Source organism: Panthera leo, chromosome B3 (assembly GCF_018350215.1).
Source record: "Panthera leo isolate Ple1 chromosome B3, P.leo_Ple1_pat1.1, whole genome shotgun sequence".
NCBI classification, from domain to species: domain Eukaryota; kingdom Metazoa; phylum Chordata; class Mammalia; order Carnivora; family Felidae; genus Panthera; species Panthera leo.
In genome coordinates, this window is record NC_056684.1 from 59,472,254 (window position 1) to 59,498,576 (window position 26,323).

General features: G+C 39.7%; 1 protein-coding gene across 1 annotated transcript; it reads right to left on the bottom strand.

Moving 5' to 3' along the window:
• Nucleotides 1-114: 114 nt before the first annotated feature.
• On the bottom strand, nt 115-26,257 carry PDIA3 (protein disulfide isomerase family A member 3). Its single transcript, XM_042942183.1, has 13 exons — nt 25,940-26,257; nt 20,326-20,404; nt 18,728-18,845; nt 10,606-10,713; nt 9,060-9,189; nt 5,495-5,611; nt 5,079-5,204; nt 4,290-4,472; nt 3,396-3,504; nt 2,433-2,561; nt 1,818-1,897; nt 1,418-1,475; nt 115-1,207 (listed from the first exon to the last, which is right to left on the bottom strand). Exons 1-13 carry the CDS (start codon nt 26,104-26,106, stop codon nt 1,094-1,096), a joined length of 1,518 nt encoding a protein of 505 aa, XP_042798117.1. The 5' UTR covers nt 26,107-26,257; the 3' UTR covers nt 115-1,093.
• Nucleotides 26,258-26,323: the final 66 nt, after the last annotated feature.

A 26,323-nucleotide genomic window follows, 5' to 3' on the forward strand; every position in this document is an offset into this window, starting at 1 on the left:
TAGGGCTCCTATCTGGAATTATCTAGTACTAAAAACTTTAAATACAGATAGGATTTGGATTTACCCAAAAAACAGGGAAATTCATTTGAACAAAAGATCATGTCAGTCTTATCCTTCTTTTCCCCCACTGTTGCAGAAGAAAGTGGATGCTTCATTCACAACCAGGAATGATATGCCTTTCCCAGTTCCACTGGAGAAGGAAGTTAATGGGCCACACCTGGGCTGTGGGGGAGAGAGGTGCACCCAGCAGTGTCAGCAATTCCTGAAACAACTTGGATGGAACCCCAACCTGATGCCACACCCATACAGGGCACTTTTGGGCAGAGACTAGCCTTGGGAGGTATAAACATGCTCAGTTGCATGACAAGGGTAAACAGTAACCCATCCTTAGGGTATGGGCAGGGCCTGAAACAGACCCAACAAAAAAAGTCCCTCACCTGTTGTTGTCATCAGGCCAGGGGCCTGGGCAATAAACATGTAAAGACAGAAAATGACGAAAGGTAGAATGGATTTATAGGTGATGACTATGGACCTAGTTAGCTGGTCTATAGCAGCAATTGACCAATATGGTAAGCCAGTAGCTCTAGGTGTGACTATTGAAATCAATGAAATTTTAAAATGTAGTTCTTAGTTACATTTCAAATGTTCAGTAACTACCTGTGTTAGACAATGAAAATTATGGAACATTGCCAAGATTCCAGAAAATTCTATTGGACAGTGCTGATCTAAAAAATCTTTGGTTCCCTATCTCCTGGAAAAAAGACAGTTTAAAGGGGGCTCATTTATTGTCACTGTTCCAAATGTACAAAAAAAATTAGAAAATAACCCCCCAACTCAATCCCCCCCACCCCCACAACATTACCCCCAACACAAATAATTTTCCCAAAACCACAAACATCAACTGGTCCTGGTATTTCCATAAACAGTGCAGCTAAGAAACAGTTTAGAGAAAATTTAACGGGATTCAGATTATATCCATTCTGTCCTCTCTGCCCTGAGAGTAATAATCCCATATGGGTCCCAGTCCTCCCCAATGGTTTTCCCATCTCTGGTGGAAGAGTCCTTTTACAAAGTGGCGTGTTTGGCTGCTGCTTTAGAGATCCTCCTGTGCCTTCTTCTTCTTCTTGGCTTTTTCTTCTTGAATTATAGGGGGGTTTGTTGCCTCTCGCTGTAGATAGCTAATAAAATCACTTAATTCACGGCCACCCTGAAAACAGAAAGATTACTCTGAAAATTTAACCTTTTAAAGAACCCTGGATTTTTTCTCCCCAATAGGAAGACTTTTGAGTTTATAAAAGCACGTTAGCAACCACATACATTTGACTATGAAACTGAAGTTTCCAGTTAAGTAAAATTTAAAGAACTGAATATGTATGTGTATGTGTGTATCTGTGGGGAGATGAGACAACGCACTTACTTCGTATTTCTTTGGGTTTAGCTTCTTGTTGGCTGGAGAGAAGTAGATGGTAGGAAAACTGGGTAAAAAAAAAAAAAAAAAGTGAACTCATTTTCAGATTCCAGGGTAAGTCCAACATATACTTCCCCAATAACTTTCTGGGAATAACTTCTCTTCATGATTTCTATTTCTGACCAGATACCACTCTCTATCAGTGGCTAGGTTACATCCTATCAAAGCTCACAAATCTGTGCCAGTCATGTGGACCCTTGCAGCAGAACTCTAAGCCAAAAAGGCATCTGGTTCCATGCTCAAGTGCAGTGAGGGATCCACTCCCTAAACTATGCCTAATAAATGGTTTGCAAGCTTACTTTTTCCTATCAATTGCCTAGACACTTTTATTAGCTTTTAATCTACTTACCCTCTGACTTCATATGGAGAAGGCACATCATTGGCTGTAGCATCCATCTTGGCTATGATAATATTTGGGTCTTTTCTGAGCTGTTAATAAAAAAGGTTAGACCTTTAAAGTTTCTGGTGACCAAGGGACACTTAGTCAAATCAACACTTAAAATAACCTCATTTTTAAACACCTGGATAAGTTCTGCTCCAGTAGGAAGTGTAGTGACACTTTACATAATATCTAGCTTTCCAAAGGCATCCATTTCTCTCTTGGTTTCTACATATTAAGACTCTGTTTATAGCTACCTTCAAAATTACCTGACTTCCATAAGACATTACAAGGGAAACATAATGGATTCATACACGCCATTACCAAAATTCAGAAGCCTGGATACTTTTAACCACAATCTAGATTGAGTCTAAGGAGTGGAATATCAAAAATAGGTATCTGAGGCACTGCACAGGCTAGAGACACTAGCGGGTCAGCCAGGAGAAAATAAAGAGTAGACAGCTGGAAAAAAAAAAAAATCTACCAGGACACAGGTACTGAATTAATTAGGGTAACTAGCCAATGCTGAATTATGTGTCAACTTCCCAACTCAATATTTATCTTCAGAATATGGTTCAGACTTACCTTCTCTCCCAGTTCTTTATACTTAGGCTCCAGATTCTTACAGTGACCACACCAAGGAGCATAAAATTCAATCAGCACATCTTTATTTTCATCATTCACTATTTCATCAAAATTCTCTGCTACCACTACCTGGAATACACCAAAGATTCTCTAGTTGGTAAGGCAAGATGAAGAATAAAAATTCACCACATGCTGTATTTGTTTCTGCACCTAAACCCTATCAAAATGTGCTGTGTTGTCCCTGAAAATATGTCACTGAAACCCAAATAGCATCTACAGACTATATTAAAGATGTTTCTGACCATTTTCCAGAAACAACTCATTCCCAGGTCTGTCACCTGTCAAACTTTGTTCAGTAAGTCATAGGAAATAAGTGCTACCCAACCCTTCCTTAATCTCAAAGCAACAATCTCAAAACTATTCTTAGAGGTTAGCTTGCTCTACCCTGAAGAGTAACTTAGTTCTAATATAAATACTAACAAAAATTCTATGAAGCCGGCACCTGGGTGACTCAGTCGGTTAAGTGTCTGACTCTGGATATCAGCTCAGGTGATGACCTCATGGCCATGAGCCTGAGCCTCGCATTGGGCTCCATGCTCAGTGGAGCCTGGGATTCTCTCTCTCCCTTTCTCTCTCTGCCCCTTCCCCACTTGTGCACATTCTCTCTCAAAATAAATTCTATGAAGATTTTATACTCTTGCCCCTTGAGCATCATGAGCTCTGCCAATGCTTATTTTATGACTCAGGGAGAGGAGGACAAACAAAACCAAAAACATGACAGCCAACAAGGTCTTCACTTAGACGAAGCATTTTTGGAATATGAGAAACGAGAAGAAGGGGCACCTGGGTGGCTCAGTCGGTTAAGAAATGAGGAGAGTCAATTATATCTCAATAAAACTAAGATCGGGGGACAATGAGGAGAGGCAGCTGCTTAGAGCCTTGGTGAAGCTATGGGCACCTCACCTTTACTGGCCCGTCATTGCTCTCTGGGATGGGCTCAGACTTCAGGTATCTCTTCAGGTTGCCATCAAAATAATCCTGCAGGAATCTTTCAAGAGCCTTGCCATCACGTCTGCAATTGAAAGACAAGGGTCAGGTTTGTTAATCTTCTATTGAGAGGATTAAAAGCAATTTTTTAGTTTCATATTCTAGCTCCAGTTTCAAGGTTAGAAACTGGAAGTTAAAAACAGGAGGACCTTATCTCTCAATATGCAGATCTACTGACTGAACAAAAAACCCAACCACCTCCTATATTTGTAGCATATTCTTTGTGAATCAGAAAGGTCAGAGATGGAAGAAAACACTGGTTTTCTGGAAAGTCACTTCTGCAGAAGAACCAGGTCAGGTCTTTTTTGCTCTGAAAAATACCACCTATTTACAGTATCTTGTTTTACTGATTTCCTCACAAGGAAGACTTTTCTCTCCAAGTCTCAGAAAGTGAAAAGTCCTAATTTTGTGGGGTTTTAAGATATTTCCATTCCCTGAGTTCACTTTAGGCCAGTAAGTATTCAAAGAATAAAAGACATTTTACAGGGATGAGAGGGGGTTGCAATGGTTTGAAATTACATCAATCTCAAGAGACCATTCAATGTTCTCGATGTACTATTTTTAATAGCAAGGTAGAAACAATCATGTAAGTATTCCAAGCTGCCATCCTTTTGCTAATTTTCAGAATTTATTAAGGATTGTGATCCTTAAAGTCCCTAAAATTAACTAAGAAAAATGACAATCATACATCTTGGCTAGAAGACCTATCTTCACATTCTAACGTTCTTCTTTATAAATTCTCAGTAGCGTAAAAGGCTTTACATTTCTTTGCAGAATCCACTCCCAAACCCACATTAACTTGTAACTCACGAGAACTCCTCCTGCATGACAAACTTCTCTCCTTTTGCAGTTCTGATAGCAACAACAGGAATATCTCCAGCAGTGCTTTCCAAGCCAAAATCAGAAAGTTCATGGCTAAAGGTTTTGCGGCTAGCTACAGCAAAGCTGAGTTTGTTTCCAGCATCTAGGAATTTCTTTGCTACCATCATCACTCTGTGGGAAATAAGACATATTTACACCAAGATTTATATCATGGTGGTAAACCACTTCTGAAATCAAGAAGCTAGAAAGCAAAGACTAAATTTTACAGCCCACCAGCCCTCTGGAATCAGTCTAAACTACATTCTTGGCCACTGACACAGAATCATGGTACACTGTTAGGTCTTACTGAATTTCACTGCCAAACTGGTGGTACCAAATAGTCCATTCCCAATGAATCTTGTTATACTGTAATATAACTAAAATATTGCAGGCATAATGACTGATCTGAAAAAATTTATAAGGGTAAAATGCTCTAAGAATCTTGATGGGCAAATAGGCACAATATTTTAAACAAATTCTAGATCACGTTTGCATTTTTACTGGGAGGTTAGGAATCAACTATGTCACAGGCAAAGGAATACCTATGGAAGATATGCCCAACAGATTATGTAAATAGTTTATGTTATTTGTCCTTAACAGCTTTAAATGTGGTTTTTGGGAGCCAACTGTTCCCATTCTAATTGGCTGTGACATCATACACTGTAAGAGGATATTTAGAAGAAAGTGTTTATATATTAGGCAAACTTGTTTATGAAAGGGAAAAATTATCCTTATTACCTGTTTCTCCAGTAGTTGGAACCTTTGGCATTCTTTTCATAGTCCACATCATAGTAAGCCACAAGTAAGTCCTTCCCCTGCATCAAATCTTTATTGTCTTCTGTCATGTGAGGGCAGATACCAAAACTGAAATAAATAATCCATTATCAAATCTGGCAGGTTCAGCTAGGTTATGGAATTATCACAAAGTAACTGATAGCACTTAGAAAAGCAAAAGAAAATTCAACATAAAGAAAAGTACAGAACAATATACCCTCTAAGAGTTCTAGGTTCCACACATTACTGCTTTAATATAAACTTCAACTATTATTGTTCAATCCTTTGAATGAGGCTATTTAATCCAAAACGTGGGTCTGCTTAATAAGTGAGGTAAGCAAACTAAAATGAAGCCAAGAAATCCCAACCAAGGTACTCACATGTTTTCTTGGATAAATTTTTTAATCTTGCCACTGGTCATTTTCTGTTCTACATATGCCACAGTCTTGTCCTCAAATTTGTTCATCAGATGTGAAGGACGAAACAAGGTGATACCCCTTAAAAAGAAGGTATTAGTAGGTAGGCAGGAGAACAGTCTTCAATCTTTTATTTAAAGCTCAGACCATCTACTCTTGCTGCTTTTACTGTCACCATTTAAGCACATAAGGACTCTTTTCTGGGACCACAGACTTGGCAACATGACCACAGACTTGGCTAACCACCTTAATCTCAAGTGCAATAATTGGATATAGTTTAATAAACCTTGAGTTGGAAAGTTAGGAGACTGTGGTTCTAATTCTAGCCCCACCATGATCAATGGAATCCTTTTGGGCTTCAGTTTTTCCATCAATGCAAAAAGGGATTTAAGGGGGTTAGAGTAGAGGATTAATTTCCAAACCTTTAAAAATAGTAACAGAACCCAACTTACCCCCAAATTCCAAGATGCACAATAAAGCAGAGCTTGCTCTTACTGGAAGGTAACTTGCCCTGCTTTCCCACATAGAGAATTATTTCACTACAGAAAATACCTTTAAGATTCCTTCCAGCTGAAAAATTCCAAAGGTGGGTATACAATTATAAGTAATGTTTAGCTTGAGTTCATCCTGTCCTAGACTTCTCTATCCCAATAAACCAAGTTTTACCACTTTTTTTCTTGCTGGTACTATTTTGCCCCTCTACCTAAACCAGCTTTCCTCACTCCACTGAACACTTGAAACAAATTCCTTCTTTAATTTCTAAACTTGTTCTGCTAAAACTAAACCCCAATTTGGTCTGAGTCACAGGTTTATATCAAGTATCACCTTTCCCAGAAAATACCACTATTTTAACTACTAATCTCTCACCTCTAGGTTCACCGTCATTCATTCCTCCTCCCCACACTGCACATACACCCACACAGAATTTTATCACTTGTTTTTGGCTAGGTGTCAGCACCTTTATTAGAATTTTTTTTTTTTTTAATGTTTATATTTGAGACAGAGAGAGAGAGAGAGACAGAGTGCAAGCAGGGTAGGAGCAGAGAGAGGGAGACACAGAATCTGAAGCAGGCTCCAAGCTGTAAGCTGTCAGCACAGAGCCCAACACAAGGCTCGAACTCACAAACCACAAGATCATGACACAAGATCATGACCTGAACCGAAGTCACTGAACGAAGTGACTTAACTAAGCCACCCAGGCACCCCTAGGTGTCAGCACCTTTAATTCCTTATATCCCACTCTCACTCTTCCAGTATTAACCACAGACTTTATGTTAATTAAAACATAGGCATTTTATAGCACACAGGGAAACTACATAACAAAAGGGAACCTAATACAAACATGCTGGGCAAACAAAAATGTGAACAGGGCTAAGATTTGTTTTTTTTTAGTGTAGTTACAAACTTCAGAGCAGTTATTCCCCCCAAAATAGAAATCCAACAATTCCAAATACACTCTTTAATGATGTTATGACCTTGGTGTACACGTGATGACCTTAAGACCCCTTTCATGTAAGGTCTTCTCAGTAAGACTTCTAATCAGAAGCTGATAGGCCACTTTAAAGGCAGCCATAATAAATACATCTATGGTTAACAGACTAATGGGTGAAGTGCTTAATGACCCACAGGTGGCTCCACATTCATTTACAGACCTGGTATGTCTTAATCTAGAAGTTAGTCAAGCTTACAACTTTGCATCTAGACTTTCTAGGTTCAAATCCTAGTTCTGACATTTACCTACTGTGAAGCTAGGGAAATTAACCTCTTTGAATACTTTCTCCTCTATAAAATGAGGATAATAACAGATGTGTCTCACCAGTTGTTAGGAAGATTAAGTGAGTTAGCAGTAAATAGCACACAGTAAACACTACATAGTTTGTTAAATATAAATCAATAACAGTAGCTCTTGGCACACCTTTCTTCTTTATATGCTCACCCTGAGTGATCTCTTCTAGTCTCATGGTTTCAGTAATTATTTACGTGTGCTTGATCCATAAATGTTTATCTCTAGTTCAGAACCTTTCCTGAATTCTAGTCTCAATCATCCAATTGTCTACTGGATCTTCACTACATGGTTGTCTCAAAAACTTCACACTCACTGTGCCAAAAGGAACTCATCATCATTCCCTTCATATTTAAATTTGTTACTATTCATCTTTACTAGCTCGATGATAACTATGGTTGACCCAGTCATCCAAGTTTTTAAAAACCTAGACTCACTCTAGATTTTCCTCTTTTCACACACGGCTAGGGACTAAATCCTAACGTTTATATTTTCTATACTCTCTCCTTCTTCTCCGTGACCCTAATGCTGCCTTAATTTAGTCTCTGAGAGATCACACTTAGTTTAGACTCTAACTCCCTTGCCATTTCTCCCCCTTCAAACCATCATCACATGGGTTCCAGCAACTTTTCTTCTGAAATACAAAATCACATTACTCACCAGCTCAAAGCCTTTAATGGCTCTGAAATGTCTAAAAGATAAAATAAAAATTCTTTTGTGTGTACTTGGGGCACATGGGTGGCCCAGTTGGTTAAGCATTCAACTTCGGCTCAGGTCATGATCCTGCAGTTCTTGAGTTTGAGCCCCGCATCAGGCTCTGTACTGACAGCTCAGAGCCTGGAGCCTGCTTCAGATTCTGTGTCTCCCTCTCTCTCTGCCCCTCCCCCGCTTGCATTCTGCCTCTCTCAAAAATAAAAAATAAACAGTAAAAAAAATTGTTTTTAATTCTTTTGTATGCATTTCCAAAGTCTTCTATAATTTGGTTTCTGATCTTTCACTATGACATCATTTACAAACGATACTCCAGCAGTACTACAGATCTCAACATTCCTAAATTATTTCATTACCTGGGGCCTTCACTCCTGCTGCTCTATCTGGTATAAATTTTTCTTTAAATCTAGATTAATTTTTATTCCAACTGCCAAAACTTATCTTTCAAAACATACCTCAAGAATTATGTCCTCTACGAAGTTTTTTCTCTTCCTTTTTTTTTAAAGTTTATTTATTTATTCATTCATTCATTCATTCATTCATTCATTCATTTAGAGAGGGAGAAGGAGGGGTGAAAGGGAATGGGAAAGGGCAGAGAGAGGGAGAGAGAGAATCCCAAGCAGTATCCACACTATCAGCGCAGAGCCCAACCCAGGGCTCAGTCTCACGAACTGTGAGATCATGACCTGAGCTGAAATCAAGAGCAAGATGCTTAACCAACTGAGCCACTCAGGTTCCCCAGAAGTTTTTTCTGATACTACTCCCCATCATCAAAGAAAAAAATCACTCCCTCTGTTCTTCCCGCATGCCCTGAATATGTCTATAACACTTGACACTTGCCCACTTGACACTTACATTTTTTTACATATTCACTGTCTCCCTCTACTAGATGGACCTCAAAGGCAGCAATAGTTTCTAGTAGTTGGCTTAATGCCTAGCAAGTGTTCAGTAAATCTTTTGGGCCTAAAAATCACCAGTTCACACAATTAGTATTTGGTACAGAAATCTACAAAGATAGTCAACTCAGTCACTTACTCTCCATTATCATCATATTTGTTCACCAGAGACTCCACATTGGTGTGTGCAAATCGGTAGTTATCCCTCAAGTTGCTGGCTGCTTTTAGAAACTCAGAGTGAGCATCACTGAATAAATCCTTGAAAAAACCTGTACAAAAAGTGTCAAACACCAGGAAGAAACAGTATTGAAACATATTCAAACTTAAAAATTTTTTTCCATAACCTTAATTCTATTTACAAATAAGCCAAGTGAGATAGACAAGAGGACTAGGCCTGCTTTGCCATGACTACCTAGGATATATGACAAAATAACTTAAGAGAATTTTCCCCCTACCCTTTAAAAAATGTTTGTCCAAGGGAGTCAAGGGAGAGAATTTGTCAGAGTTCAGGTCTTATTATTATTATTTTTTAATGTTTATTTTTGAGAGAGACAGAGCACAAACAGAGGAGGGGCAGAGAGAGAGGGAGACAGAAGCCGAAGCAGGCTGCAGGCTCTGAGCTGTCAGCACAGAGCCCGATGTGGGGCTTGAACCCATGAACTGTGATATCACGACCTGAGCTGAAGTCAGATGCTCAACCGACTAAGCACTCAGGCACCCCAAAAAACCTACCTGTTTCTTAAATGTCTGCTTATAGTTAACGCTTTGAAAATATACAGAATCAGTAATATCCAGACGGTAAGAAGTAGCTTTTAATCAAATTTAAATTATAAACCATCTTCTACTGCCAGAAAGTTAAGTTTTATTATAATAAGACTGAGAGAAGCACAGTTATAGGTTTAAATTCATTTTTTAAGTCAAATGTATTACACATTAATTTAAAACAAAATAAAGAGGGGTGCCTGGGTGGCACAGTCGGTTAAGCGTCCGACTTCAGCCAGGTCACGATCTCGCGGTCCGTGAGTTCGAGCCCCGCGTCAGGCTCTGGGCTGATGGCTCGGTGGAGCCTGTTTCCGATTCTGTGTCTCCCTCTCTCTCTGCCCCTCCCCCGTTCATACTCTTGTCTCTCTCTGTCCCAAAAATAAATAAAAAACGTTGAAAAAAAAAAAAATTTTAAACAAAATAAAGAACACTCCAGATGTAGAATGTGTTTAGTTCGTTCAAGTTGTTTTAAGGATAAAATGAGATACCGCAACACCTGAGAAAGCAAAGGTTGCTGTATAAATATACACAGATCCTAGCAATTTAATCTCAAGAACTAAATCCCCTACTACTGTGAAAACAGGTTTATTATTTACTAGTGTCCTCCCACCTTAAAACATTATTTTCAATCTTAACTACTCTATTGAGTTTAAATCTCAGAATTTGAGATGTTATAGAAAAAGGTGTTTTCCTATTTTGGGTGTTTAATTGAAATTAAATCTTTATTTGTAAGAACACAAAGCCACTCAAATAAAACCAATTTTTTCCACATTATAGTGATGCCGACCTAAATCTATGAGGTGTTTTTTCAAGTGCCCTTGAGGTTTCCTAAACTGTTTTAACTTTGTCGTTTACTCAGATATTAGAGGGTTTTTGAAACCGAGTTGATGATTTTGTTGTATAATCAAATATTTGCTACTTACCCACCACAGAAGCATCTTTATCACTAATGAACTTCTCAAATTCTTCCTCAGTCCTGAGAGGAACGGAAGCTGGTCCAGCCTGCTTCTTCAGGTGGCTGACAATTCCATCTTAAAAGATAAGATGAAAGATTATACCAACACAAATTTCTAATTTTTGAGAAGGCAATCGCAATCATTCACATATTCAAAGTTCAAAAAGAGGGTGCCTGGCCAGACAGAGAAGCATGCGATTCTTGACCTCAGGGCTTGGGGCACCTGGGTCGCTCAGTCAGTTGAGTGTCCAACTTCAGCTCAGGTCATGATCTCACGGTTCATGAGTTTGAGCCCCACGTTGGGCTCACTGCTGTCAGTCCAAAGCCCACTTTGGATTCTCTGTTCCCCTGCCACCCCTGCTTGCACTCTCTCTCTCAAAATAAGTAAAACGTTCAAAAAAATAAATTAAAAAAATATTTTAATAAAAAGATAAAATCTTAAAAAAAAGTTCAAAAGGATACACAATGAAAAGTTTTCTTCCTTTGTCTTTAGTTACCCAGTTTCCTCCCTATAGGATGTTTCAGTTTTTTGTCTATGTATTTTGCATTAACAAGCAATTACATATTTTTTCTTTCTTTTCTCCCCAAATGGCAGCATATGCATAGGCTCTTTTGTATTTTCTTGTCATTGAATATAATTTAAAGATAATTTATGCCAAAATACATAAAAAGCTAGCTACCTCAGTCTTTTTTATAGCTGTATAGAGTTTCACCGCATGGATGTACTATAATTTATTTTACTAGACACAAATGATAGACATTTGTTTCCAGTTTCTTGCTGTTATAAATGATCCCGCAATAAACAACCTTGTATTAATGTCACTTTGCCCATGATTGAATAGATCTGTAGGTTAAATTCCTAGAAGCAGATTCACTGGATCAAAGAGTACATGAATTTATAATGGTTAAACTACCCCCTCAAAGAGACTGTACGTATTTATAACTCCTACCCAGGATGTATTGGATGTATTAGTGTTATTCACTCTGCCTAGAACATTCTTTCCCCAGATATCCTCCTGGCTCCCTTTCTCATCTCCTTTAGGTCTTTACTCAAATGTCATCTTCTCAATGGTGCTCTCCCTGATCATCCCATTGTAAACTAAAACCTATTCAGCCTCCAACACTCCTAAACTCCTGTCCCTGGCTTTATATTTCTCTACAGCACCTTTTACCCATCTAATTAATACTCTGTCCTTATTGTTTTCATCTATCTCTCCCCACTACAAAGTAAATTCCAAATGCATAAGGATGCTTGTCTGTTTTGCTCAGTGATATATACCTAGCTCTAGGATAACTTAGCAGTTAAGTCTGAGAAACATCCACTTTGCAAATAAAGTAAGCAAATATCTCTTATTCTCAAGTAGCAGAGTCACTGGTAGCCTTACATTTTAAAGGCAGAAAATGCAAAAAAACAAAAACAAAACAAAAACCAAGCAGAAGATGCAGTGACTTGGCTAGCCTGTGTAAGAGTTTAACTATATATAGGTGAAATTATGCCACGTATAGGATCCACCTACATCACACTTCCCTACTGAGGTGAAATGGGCTAGATAACTAAAACAGTTTAGAAAACACAAAAACACAAAAAAATCGTCTTATCCCTTAAGCCTAGTTGACAGACCATTAATCTACTTTCTTCTGGGGTCCATTAAAACCATTCATAGGCTCACAATGCCCAGAGGCTAAACAGGCAGTGCTCCTCCTCCATAATATTCTACCTCTTGCACCTCCTTTCTCTTCTTCCCTTTTTTTTTTTTTCTAATTTTTTTTAATGTTTATTTATTTTCCAGAGAGACAGGGACAGAATGTGAGTGGGTTAGGGGCAGAGAGAGGGAGACACAGTATCCGAAGCAGGCTCCAGGCTCTGAGCTGTCAGCACAGAGCCTGATGCGAGGACAGAACTCACCAGCTGTGAGATCATGACCTGAGCCTAAGTCGGACGCTCAACCACTGAGCCACCCAGGCACCCCTCACCCCCTTTCTCTTCTAAGTACTCTCTTCTAAGTACTGAGACACTACACTGTTTAACCCTTTCAATACAAAATAGTCTGTATTTTTTCTAATGTTTTTTCCTTCTCTTTCCAGTCACGGACTTTTTTGTCCCTTTTAAATGTTTTCCTCAACTCACATAGGAGGGGTTGCATCAAAAGATTAATTGAAATTGAATATATTTATTTAGCCTTCAAGAGGATCATTATTACTACATCATGATATAAATTATAAAGAACATTAACCTGGGGCTATGATGAGAAATGTTTTCTCCTAAGAATTTAAAATTCTTTGGAAGGTAAAATGGGAGTACGGAGCAACCACATTAAGCAGGAGAGCAAAGAGCATAATTTGTAGAGGAGTACATGAACAAGTAATAAATTCTAAGTACCAAACATCTGACCTCCTAGTCAGATACTGAGAAATTCTCAAATTTAAGAAATCTAGGTTATAGCCCAAATGAGAATAGCTGACCAGTTGCAGTCTAATTGGGTTCACTTATAACTTAGTTAGGACCTGTTCAAGTTCACAAAAACATTTCAATATTTCTAACTGCAAATTCTACCCTAAATTAAGTGAATAAAATCTGAAAGGTAGCATGGATTCTTTAACACTTTTTACCTCAGGAAAAAATTTTTGTTTCCTTCTGTGCTTAGACATACCAAATTTTAAGTGTTAGCTAAATGACCTCAGTTGAGGGGCGCCTGGGTGGCTCAGCCGGTTAAGCGTCCGACTTCGGTTCAGGTCATGATCTCATGGTCCGTGAGTTCGAGCCCTGCGTCGGGCTCTGTGCTGACAGCTCAGAGCCTGGAGCCTGCTTCAGATTCTGTGTCTCCCTCTCTCTTTGACCCTCCCCCATTCATGCTCTGTCTCTCTCTGTCCCAAAAATAAATAAACATTTTAAAAAAAAAATTAAAAAAAAAAAATGACCTCTGTTGAGCTGAAATATTTATTCATGCATTCAACAAAGAGTTACTGAGTATCTACTAGATGTGAGAAAACTTAGGTGAAGACAAAGTAGTAAATAAACAAAGGTCTCTGCTTTCCTAGAGCTTACAGTGTAAGTAAATCTCCAAGTAAGTCACCAAATAATAAATAAAATCTCCAAATAAACAATTAAAAATATAATAACTGGCACTATATAGAGAATTAAGAAGTTGATGTCTTAAGAAAATGACTGGATGGCTACCTTAGGTCTGGTGGCCTGGGAAAGCCTCTGGGAGGTGAAATTCAAGCCAGTATCTCCATGACAAAAAGGAGCAAGCAATGCAAACATAGCAGAAGATCATTTTGGGTTGTGAACAAAACCAGGGCAAAGGTCCTAATAAGGTGAAACAATCTTGAGATGATAGGAGAGTTAGGCAGCAGCCATGTTACGTAGAGCTTTGTATATAAGTAACCATCATGCATACTGAAGAAATTCCATCTCCCTAAAATACCCAACTGAATCCCTTTTTTCTCTTAGCTTTCCATCATGAAAAGGTAAAATTTGCATGTTTATTTGATAGACAAAGACAAAACTGTCCAATATATTTTTTCATCATCAATTATAGGGCCCTATACCGGACTTCAAGCTGTATTACAAAGTTACAATCATCAAGACAGTATGTTACTGACACAAGAACAGACACTCAGATCAACGGAACAGAGCAGAGAACCCAGAAATGGACCCACAAACGTATGGCCAACTCATCTTTGACAAAGCAGGAAAGAATATCCAATGGAATAAAGACAGTCTCTTCAGCAAGTGGTGCTGGGAAAACTGGACAGCGACATGCAGAAAAATGAACGTGGACCACTGTCTTACAGCATACATAAAAATAAACTCAAAATGGATGAAAGACCTAAATGTAAGACAGGAAGCCATCAAAATCCTTGAGGAGAAAGCAGGCAGAAACCTCTTTAACCTTGGCCGCAGCAACTTCTTATTGAACAGGTCTCCGGAGGGAAACAAAAGCAAAAATGAACTAATGGGACCTCATCAAAATAAAAAGCTTCTGCACAGCAAAGGAAACAATCAGCAAAACTAAAAGGCAACTGACAGAATGGGAGAAGATATTTGCAAATGACCTATCAGATAAAGGGTTAGTATCCAAAATCTATAAAGAACTTACCAAATTCAATACCCAAAAAACAATCCAGTGAACAAATGAGCAAAAGACATGAATGGACACTTCTCCAAAGAAAACATCCAGATGGCCAACTGACACATGAAAAAATGCTCAACATCACTCATCATCAGGGAAATACAAATCAGAACCACAACGAGACACCACCCCACACCTGTCAGAATGGCTAACATTAACAACTCAGGCAACAACAGATGTTGACGAGGATGGGGAGAAAGGGGAACCCTTTTGCACTGCTGGTGGGAATGCAAACTGGTGCAGCCACTCTGGAAAACAGTATGGAGGTTCCTCAAAAAATTAAAAATAGAACTACCCTACGACCTGGCAATTGCACTACTAGGTATTTATCTGAGGAATACAAGTATGCTGTTTCAAAGGGACACATGCACCCCAATGTTTATAGCAGCAATATCAACAATAGCCAAAGTATGGAAAGAGCCCAAATGTCCATCGACAGATGAATGGATAAAGAAGATGTGGTATACTGGGACGTCTGGGTGGCTCAGTCGGTTAAGCGTCCGACTTCGGCTCAGGTCATGATCTCACGGTTTGTGAGTTTGAGCCCCGTGTCAGGCTCTGTGCTGACAGCTTGGAGCCTGGAGCCTGCTTCAGATTCTGTGTCTCCTTCTCTCTCTGCCCCTCCCCAACTTGTGCTCTGTCTGTGTCTCTCAAAAAATAAATAAATGTAAAAAAAAAAAATTAAAAAAAAAAAAAAAAAAAGACGTGGTATATATATACAATGGAGTATTACTCGGCAATCAAAAAGAATGAAATCTTGCCATTTGGAACTACCTAAGAGAAATAAGAGAAAGACAAGTATCATATGACTTCATATGAGGACTTTAAGACATAGAACAGATGAACAGAAGGGAAGAGAAGCAAAAATAATATAAAAACAGGGAGGGAGACAAAACATAAGAGACTCTTAAATATGGAGAAAAGAGTGTTACTGGAGGGGTTGTGGGAGTGGGGGATGGGCTAAACGGGTAAGGGGCATTAAGGAATCTAGTCCTGAAATCAGTGTTGCACTATATGCAAACTTGGATGTAAATTTAAAAAATAAATTAAATAAATAAAAGAATATTGTAGGAACAACCATAAAAAAATAAAAAATAATAGGCTCTATAGGATCCAGTCCCTATTTGCCTTTCAAACTTCATTTGTCATCTATGCTAATTACACTCCAGCCACATGGTCTTTTCTGTCCCTTGAACATATCAAGCTCAGTTATACCTTAGGGCCTTTTTGTATACCTTAGAGTCTTCCCTCTGCTTGGAAGGCTCTGGCCCAGATCTCAAGGCTAGCTCATTCCTATCATTCATGTCTCAGCTCAAAAGTTACATCTGATAACTCTGATGATGTGGTACTCCCAAACTCAATCACTATCATATGGTTTTATTTTTCTCCTTTTTAAAAAAAAATTTAATGTTTTTTTCTAATTTTTTTTAACATTTATTTATTTTTGAGACAGAGAGAGACCGAGCATGAACGGGGGAGGATCAGAGAGAGAAAGGGAGACACAGAATCTGAAACAGGCTCCAGGCTCTGAGCTGTCAGCACAGAGCCTGACGTGGGGCTCATACTCATGAACTGCAAGATCATGACCTGAGGCGAAGTCGGACACTTAACCAACTAAGGCACCCAGGCGCCCCAATGTTTTTTTTTAAATCTTTGATGGGGGGGAGGGGAACCACAGGCACGTGTCAGTGGTGGAGGGGCAGAGAGAGGGGAACAGAGGACCCAAAGCAGGATCTGTGTTGACAGCAAAGAGCAGGATGTGGGGCTAGAATTCATGAATCATGATCATGACCTGAGCCAAAGTTGGACACTTAACCGACTGGGTTACCCAGGTGCCCCTAATTTTCCCCTTTAATGCTCTTATCACAAATTGAATTTATCTTATCCATATATATTGACATTGATTTTTCATTGTGATAAAATATACACAATAACATTTTTAATTCATTTTTTTAAAAAGAGACTATGGGGGCGCCTGGGTGGCTCAGTCGGTTAAGCGTCCGACTTCAGCTCAGGTCACGATCTCGCGGTCCGCGAGTTCGAGCCCCGCGTCGGGCTCTGGGCTGATGGCTCAGAGCCTGGAGCCTGCTTCCAATGCTGTGTCTCCCTCTCTCTGCCCCTCCCCCGTTCATGCTGTGTCTCTCTCTGTCTCAAAAATAAATAAACGTTAAAAAAAAAAAAATTAAAAAAAAAAAGGGAGTATGTGTGTGAGCGGGGGAGGGGCAGGAGAGGGAGATAATCTCTGCAATGAGCATGGAGCCCGACGTGGGGCTCAATACCAGGAACCTGGGCTCATGACCTGAACCAAAATCAAGAGTCAGATGCTTAACCAACTGTGCCACCCAGGTGCCCCATCTTAACCATTTTTAAGTGTACAGTTCTGTGGCAGTAAGTACATTCACATCGTTGTACAACCACTCTTCAGTACTCTTGTTATCTTGCAAAAGTAAAACGCTACTCATTAAATAAAAAAAAAACCTCTATATTTTCTTCACCCCACAGTCCTTGAGAACTATTCTATTTTCTGTCTCTACGAATTTTACTATACTAGGAACTTCATATAAGTTGGCATATCATGGTATTTGTCTTTCTGTGATTGGTTTATCTCACCGAGCATGTCTTCAAGGTTCATCCGTGTTACAGCACATGTCAGAACTTCATTTTCTGAGGCTGAGTAATATTCCACTGTATTATATATGCTTATTATATAATGCTTTATATTATATATGCTTTATATATAATTATTAATAATATACCACATTTTTTACGTTGAGTCATCCAGTGATGCCACACTTGGGTTGCTTCCACCTTTTTGCTATCATGAATAATGCAGCTCTAAACACAGGTGCACATATGTACCTTCAAGACCCTGCTCTTAATTCTTTTGGGTATATATCCAGAAGTAGAATTGTTAGATCACACAGTAATTCTATTTTTTTCAGGAATTTTCATATTGTTTTCCATAGCAGCTATAGCATTTTATATTCATACTAACAGTACACAATGGTTCCAATATCTTTGCATCTTCATTGACACTTATTTTCTCTGTGTGTGTGTGTTTTTTCTTAATTTTTTTTTTAATGTTTTATTTATTTTTGAGACAGAGAGAGACAGAGCATGAACAGGGGAGGATCAGAGAGAGAGGGGGAGACACAGAAACTGAAACAGGCTCCAGGCTCTGAGCTATCAGCACATAGCCCAACGCGGGGCTCGAACTCACGAACCGTGAGATCATGACCTGAGCCGAAGTCAGACGCTTAACCTACTGAGCCACCCAGGCGCCCCTCTGTGTGTGTGTTTTTGATAGTAGCCATCCTAACGGATGTGAAGTAGTTATCTCTATATAGTTTTAAACTTGTTTGTTGCCCTTTTCTCTTCATTTCCCAGAATGTAAGCACCATTAGAGTAGGAACCTTGTCTGTTTTGTTTATCAACAAATACAGAGCACCTACTATACCTAGAATATCTGGCACCAAGGAAGTATTCAAAAAATATGTCAAATGAGAAACTGCATAGTAGACCTCCTAACTCAAGTTCAAGTATTTTCTTTTTTTTTTAATGTTTATTTTTGAGAGAGAGAGAGAGAGAGAGAGAGAGTGTGTGAGTGGGGGAGGGGTAGAGAGAGATGGAGACAGAATCCGAAGCAGGCTCCAAGCTTCGAGCTGTCAGCACAGAGCCCAACCTGGGACTCGAACTCACGAACTGTGAGATCATGACTGAGCTGGAGTCAGACACTTAACTGACTGAGCTACCCAGGCACCCCCAAGTTCAAGTATTTTCTATATTACTTATATAATGTTCATTTAGAGAAGTCTTTTTTAGATACCAAACTGACCTCTTAGGAGGATTTTTTAAGACTGAAAGTTATGTTATATAGAAAAATATCATGTTCCCACTACAAAAAACAGAGCACTTAACAAATTCAGTTTCCAGAACGTAATCCAAAATTCTTACCGGCAGTCCTGGGCCCATCATAAGCACCAGCTTCTTCACCATCTCTAAATATCTTCAGGGTTGGATATCCACTGACTCCATACTTATTACAGGTGTTCGTGTTAGCAGTACAATCAACCTAAAGATTAAAATACATGAACCATCTGTTATCCAGATGCCTGTTGCAGGCTCCTCCTATATTCCCCCAATACTAAGACTGGTCAAATCATAAAAGGATCAAGCAATTCTTCGCACACATGCCACAGAGTATTAGATTTTAAGGGCAGACTGGTGCTGGGCTAGCTGGATCAGAACCACCTAAAGAATTCATTAAAATTTAGATTGCTGGACTTCCTACAAAATGCACAAATGACTATTTAAAATCTGACTTCGAAGTCTCTATTGTTTATAGCAGCGGTCTCGGCCTTTTTTCTGCCTTAGAGGGAGCGCCTGTCAGCTGAGCATCTGACTTCAGCTCAAGTCATGATCTTGTGATTCATGATTTCAAGTACCACATCAGGCTCACTGCTGTCAGTGCAAAGCCTGCTTCGGATCTTCTGTCCCCCTCTCTCTGCCCCTCCCCTGACTGCACTGTCTCAAAAATAGGTAATCATTTAAAAAAAAAAAAAAAAAATACATGAGGGATAAATCACTTAAATTACTAATAGCATCTTACTTTGATAATGATGATTATCAAGGGGATGTATGGATGTACCCTTTGGGGGGGGGGGGGTGGAGTATAATTTAATTTGGCAAATCTAGAGTTTTAGCAAAGGTGTCAATACTTAATATGCTAGTTTGAATATGGGCTGACCGATAACAAGACAGATCTAGTGAGGCCTATTAAGAAGAAGGAAAACAACTCCTATCTATTTAACCACTTACTCTAAAGTAGGTTATGCATTAGGCACTTTGCATATGTTATTTCTTTTACTCTTCACAAGACCTGAGGTATGGTCCCAATAACATAAACTGAGGTTTAAAAGTAATGTGTCCATAGTAACACAGGCTATAGCCACACAAGACAGGAATTAAATCATGACTCAACTTTTTCCCCCCTATGGCAAATCGCCATAGAAACATCAGGATCAAAAGCAATTTCCAAAAACAGTTGTATATATGCATGAACTATTTATTTGAGACTGGCCAAGATGTGAGCTTTTACAGTGGAGCAACTATGGGTTTGCTGTAATAATGGCCAAACTCTAGAAGCATTATTTTGATTGCAAAAGCAAATACCGAGTTTATAGCTGACCAGTTAGTTACATACTTATAGCACCTTGTCATTTTCCTATTCCAGTCACTGTGAATATCATAAGGTAGTTTAGGGAATTCATTTATTTAATAATTTTTCTGTAACCTTGACTACTATATTTTTACTTTCTATATTTGCCCCTTAAGTCTTATTTACCATATACTTTACTTCTTATGCCAGTAATTCCCTTAGTTTCACTACTTTTAATCTTTTAAAACCAAAATTAATACAATAGTTGTGTATTTGCCCAGAAACTAGTGTTCTCTCTTCTTAGCACCTAAGAGTAAAGAAAATGAATGTTAATTTTATAAACTATTATTTAAAATAATTAATTCTCTTTAATGAAGAATCTGTCTATACTCACCTTTGCTAATGGGACTATTCCTTTTAATCTGGTTGCTGCAGCTTCATACTCAGGGGCAAGCCTCTTGCAGTGTCCACACCTATATAAATATAACAAAAAAACAAAAAAACCCAAATTCTTAGTTTAATCCTTCAAGATTGTCAACATTTCTCTAGGAAAAATCTCAAACTATAATACTACTTTTGAACTAGTAGCTGCTTCCAAAAGCAAAAATATCACCTGAACAACATTCATTACTGATAGAGTAACCAGAGTTCTCACAAGGTAAAGGTACGATCCCTAACCTGAGTTTGACTCTGTAGGACTGGCTCAGTTCAGAGCAGCCATCTATTTTCTTCTCAATTAAAAGTATAACTGAGGGGCACCTGGGTGGCTCAGTCAGTTAAGTATCCGACTCTTTATTCTGGCTCAGGTCATGATCCCAGGGTCATGGGATTGAGCCATGCATTGGGCTCCACACTGAGCACGGAGCCTGCTTGCCTGCTTAACATTCTCTCTCTCCGTCTGCCCCTCTCCCCTGCTCATGTGTGCTCTCTCTTTAAAAAAAAAAAAAAAAGAGAGCCCTGAAAACTACAGTCAGAATTACAACCCACATTAAAGAGGGAAAGAAAGGGCTCAAGCCTTTCAAAGTAATTAATGAAGATAAAATGATGGGCAAGACATGAACAATTCCATCCCTGGTAGTATTTCCCAAAGGAAGGTACATTTTTTTTCCCCCTTGGGAAATCAGCACAGTGGTTCTTAAAAATAGAGTGATTGAAAACTTGTATATAAGGTTTCAAGTATGGTATTAACTCTTTAAGAATCACCATCAAGTACTTTTTCTCCATTCCTTCAACAGGAATCCCTTTGTCCAGAAACCCAGTTTGAGGGGGTAGCAGAATGAGGCCCAAAAGGCACTCATTTTCTATAAATAGATACTTCAGCAGCTGTTGGGGAGCCTCTTTTTCTTATCAACCAAGTTTCAACACAGCATTAGAATGACATACTTAAGATGCCAAGTCCCATGTTTACAGCTACACAATTCATCTGACTGTAAGAACTGATGAGGATAAAGCACTGTCAGAATATTTTCTCAGAGGGCCATCAGAAACACCTGCTCCTATGCCTGGGAAGTCCTAACAGTCCCTCGGGCACACTGTATATGCAACAGGGGGAGAGGGAGAGATTTCTCCTCAGGGTGTAGCTAGTACCAACTATAAATCATCTCTTCAAAACCCAGTGGGCTGCACAGGCCCTTTGAGAAGGTACGGTAGTTCTGTAACCTCCCCATAGAGAGCAAAAACAGAATTAGAAAACAGAAGGAAACTTGGAAAACACTTAACCTGATAGATTTCAGAGCCAATACTCTCAAAATTTATTTTATTAATTGATGGATAAATAACTTGGAAGCATTTTACCCCTAAAACTTGTTTAAAACATCTGACTTTGGCTCAGGTCATGAGCTCATGGTTCATGGGTTCAAGCCCTGCATCGGGCTCTGTACTGCCAGTGCTTGGGATTCTCTCTCTCTCCTTCTCTCGCTCTTAAAAATAAATAAACTTAAAAAAGAAAAAAAAAGACTGTAATATTAGATGTTCCTTAGTGTCACATATTTACTAAAAGTATGATAAATGATAAACACCAAATTCAGGATAGGGGAGTACATAAGATGGGGAAGGGATGTACCAGAGGCTTTGACTATACTGGCTTTAATTTTTAGACTGGGTGGTGAATAAACGGTATTCCCTATATTTCATGGATGCATATTTTACTGTATCTGAAATTGGCATGTGCCCTGCAATCGTCATAATTTCAACGGTAGCATTTCCTTCTTTGTGAGACATAAAATAAAGATTCCTCTCACAATCAGTGGCATCTTAGGTGTGTCTGAAATATGGTATTACTCATTACATTTTCTGTATTCCTTTTATTTATTAAAAAAATTTTTTTTTAACATTTATTCATTTTTTGAGAGACAGAGAGACAGAGCATGAGCGGGAAAGGGGCAGAGAGAGGGAGACACAGAATCCAAAGCAGGCTCCAGGCTCTGCGCTGTCAGCACAGAGCCCGACGAAGGGCTCGAACTCACGAACTGTGAAATCATGACCTGAGCCAAAGTCGGATGGTCAACCTACTGAGCCACCCAGGCACTCCTCTGTATTCCTTTTATATTGCATAACTCACGTACGTGGACTGTAATGAAAATATATAAATTCTAACTAATCTAATAAAATAAACAATTTATCTGAGAAATTCAGGCTTTTGGGAACATAGTAAGAGTTCCAAGATAGGAAAAAAAATTGTTAAAGGGAGTGAGAATTGGATCTGGGCCTTTAAGGATTTAATGCTTCAGCTAGGACCTGTCCTGGGGTATTTTAGATAAGGGGAATAGTAGAGCAAAGGTAAAACTACTAGTGAAAATGATACATTTAGAGAACTCCGAAGGGTTTTTTTGTTGTTGTTGTTAAGTGATAATGTGTTATTTGTATTAAGAATACATCCGTCAGCAATATATAGAAAGAAAGGGGGAAAGTACAGATAAGAATAAAAGCCACCTAGAAGATAATATATTTCACATGGCAGACACTGAAACTTGGACCAGAGTGACAGCAATGAGAACATAAAAAAGAGAAGAGAGATTTCTGTTGAATATGCAATTATCAAGAAGGCTGAGGCAACAGATTTAGGAATAGTTTCACCTCAACCATCTGAAAACATTTGAAGAGAAAAAATAGCATGAAATAATTAGACCAGACCAGTGGGTCTCAACACACAAACTCACGAACACAGATGCATATAAAAAATATCCATGGGGGGGGTGCATTAGAAAGATTGTATGCTTGGGCCCCACCCTGGGACTCAACTGAATGATTCCTCCAGCAATCTGGGAGTAAACCAGGGTTATGGGGAGGTATGTAAGTGGCAAGGCTGCAACTGAAACCCACTGCCCTTAGCATTGGCTGCATCCATAAGGTCATCAAATGCCCCCAAGGAAGGACCTGTTTAACAAATTCCAAAGAGACTGGAGGAGACTGCCTTCTTCAAATTCACGAGGAATGGAATTCAGGTGGAGTTTGAAGGTGAACATCAAGATTAACCACTACTTCTTTCACCCAACCCTAGACAGTATTAAAACACAAACAATTCCATCACCTTCAGGGATGGTATCTAGCAGTTAATAATAAATCCCCACATATATTCACTCAGCAATCATTACTTCATTTGATAAAGGTCTCTGACAGAAAAACTGATGTAGTCCTTTCCCTGTCTGGAAAGGGTGACATTAGGTGTATTATTAGGTCCCAACAGAAAGGCAGGAGCAACCAGTTAGTTGTTCAAGGAAAAAGTAACTTTTGAGCTAAATCTTTTTGAAAAGACCAATTTGGGGTGGGCAGGTATACCAGGAATTCCAAATAAAGGAATCGGCATGTACAAAAAAATACTCCATTTTATGCTATCCATATGGTCTTTTTCTGTATGTACTCCAGAAATGCTGTATATCAAATGTCATTGAATGCTACCGTCCTAGATGGCAAGGCACAAATCTACAACATAAGTAGATGTTGAGGACTTAAAACTTAATGCTGATCAGTAAGTTTTCAGAAATCATCAATAAATTTTCAGATATTATCACATTTAAATAGTGCTATTTATTTCCCCAGAGAAATCTGGATACTCCCATTCTTACAAACTACAGACGATTAACTCCATAATGGAAATATCAGTCTATAAACTCAACCGCAAAGAAATCTTTCACTTTCACTACAAAATGAAAGTGCAAAAAATACCCAAAAACAAAGGAGATGAAAAACTTGCTCAAAATAGGTCAATTTAGTTTCAATAAGGATTCTTTAACTGTTCCTATCTAACTTGTGAGCTAGCTCTCTTGATCTGTACACAGGAATACAGCAGTCAGAAAATATTTCCAGCTGAAGTATTAATAAATAAAAAGTTGAATGTGAAGAAATAAGGACATGATCAACACGAGACTTCCTTGATTCCAAATTAGTCATTCAGAAAACTGATTCTTCCTGCCAGCATTGTGGAGGATGACCTTACCTTCTAGACCAATTAAAAGCAAACACCACAGCAGAGATCCACCCAATTTGGGGGATAGTTTAGTGCATGACAGGATATGCAGTTTTTAGGGAAGCAGATACAACAATTTAAATTAGGAAAGAATACCTTCAATCAAAAAAAAAAAAAAAAAAAACTGCTTTAAACTAATAGTCTCATAGCCCACTATTCTGCAGTAATTCACTCTATGTTGACCCCTGTAGTCACAGAAGCACCACCCAGTTCTGATTACAACCCCATCCTGTCACTCTAAGTACAGTTACACCCCTTCAAAGTTAACAGCATGCTTAATTGATTGTGAAGAGCTGTTTCTAAGGGAGAATGTGACTTCTGGAGATGTATAAAGAGCACATATGATTTGTAATCAGTACTACCAGTTAACCACACAGATGTCCTGGACACAAAATCTGTTGCCTCTAACACATCTTTCTGGTTCAGGTGGTCTTCATTACAGGACTTTACCCTCAGCAGGTCAGCCCAGCCCTTGGTGAGTGAAGAACCAGTCAGAAGTTACACACCAACTTTGTTTTACTGACACTTTTGAATACAATTCGTTTTTAACTAATGGTATTGTGGCAGGAGGAGATAAAAAATCAAGTACTGTAATTAGTATGGATATATTGAGCCATCCCAAGTTTTAAATTAATCATGGCTCTCTGTGGGAAAGATCTGGGAGTTTAAAAACAAACGAAAACATTCCGGTCTACTTGGCCAGAAATCCTATTTGCTGTCTCTCCCTACCCCCAACTTTTTGAGTTAGTTGTATCCTAAGGAGTTTACACCCTTGTTCAGTTATATCACCCTGAAGTGGACTACTTCTCCCCACAGTGGTTACTTTCTCACTGGAGTCTTTCACGGCATTTTTCAGAAATTCTAATTAAAATTGACACTTCAGACAGATTCTGATGAAATGATTCTTTTTACCTACTTTTTTTTTTTTTTGGATGGGATTCTGCTGGTGCTGAGATGTGATTAGCTTAATGAAAAAAGTGTGCACCATGCGATGGGACAAAATAACTGCCTGCCTCAAGAAAGCACTTATGACCATTCTGCAGCCACTGAGTGACCTTGGCTAGAAACCAATGGCTGCGGGACGTGGGGCAAGAAGAAAGGAAGTGCTCTGGGAGCCCAGGGCCTCTGCACTTGGTGAAACGTTCGCTTCCAGCATAAGGCCTTGGGATGCCTCATTTGTAGGACGCAGAGCATTAACACTGACTCACCCAGAAACTGTAAAGATACCAATCTAAGCGGGGTAGGAGGTGGTTAAACCTTCTGCAAATAGGAAGTGCCGCAAGAGCACGGAGGTAAGGATGTGGCCCTGCGTGAATGGGCCTTCGGGTTTCCTTCCCGGATCTTGCTCCTAGGCGATCAGCACCGACTTCTCTCTCGGCAAGGCAGCGCGGCCCCCCGGAGGTGGGAAATTTGCCGGCTGCAGCGAGGCCTGCTGGAATGGTGGGAGGGCGCCGGCGCTGCGTAGGCCCAACCGTTCCCGCGCCTTCGCCCCCGGCCCAGCCCGGCTCTCCCTCCCATCCACGCCCCGGCTTAGTGGCCTCACCAAGGGGCGAAGAACTCGACGAGCATGAGGCCCGCAGAACCCGTGTCCGAGATGCGACTCTCGAAGTTGTCGTCAGTGAGTTCCAGCACGTCGGAGGCGGCGGCGAGACGGGCCGCGGCGAATAGCAGCGCCACGCCCGGGAACAGGGCTCGGCAGCGGGGGCGCATGGCGACGAGGTGAGGTTGGGGGCGGCCGGGAGGGTCGGGGCTCGGCGGGGACTGCAAAGGCCGGCCGCGACCACGCACCCTCTGCTTGCGCTCGCGCGTCTGGCCCAGGCGGACCTGCAGCCGGAGGTCCCAACCCCCCAGCCCGGCTCGGGCCGCAGTGTGGCAGCCTCCGATTGGCTGCGTGGCGCCTGCGTCGGGCGGGCGGGACCAGCTGGTA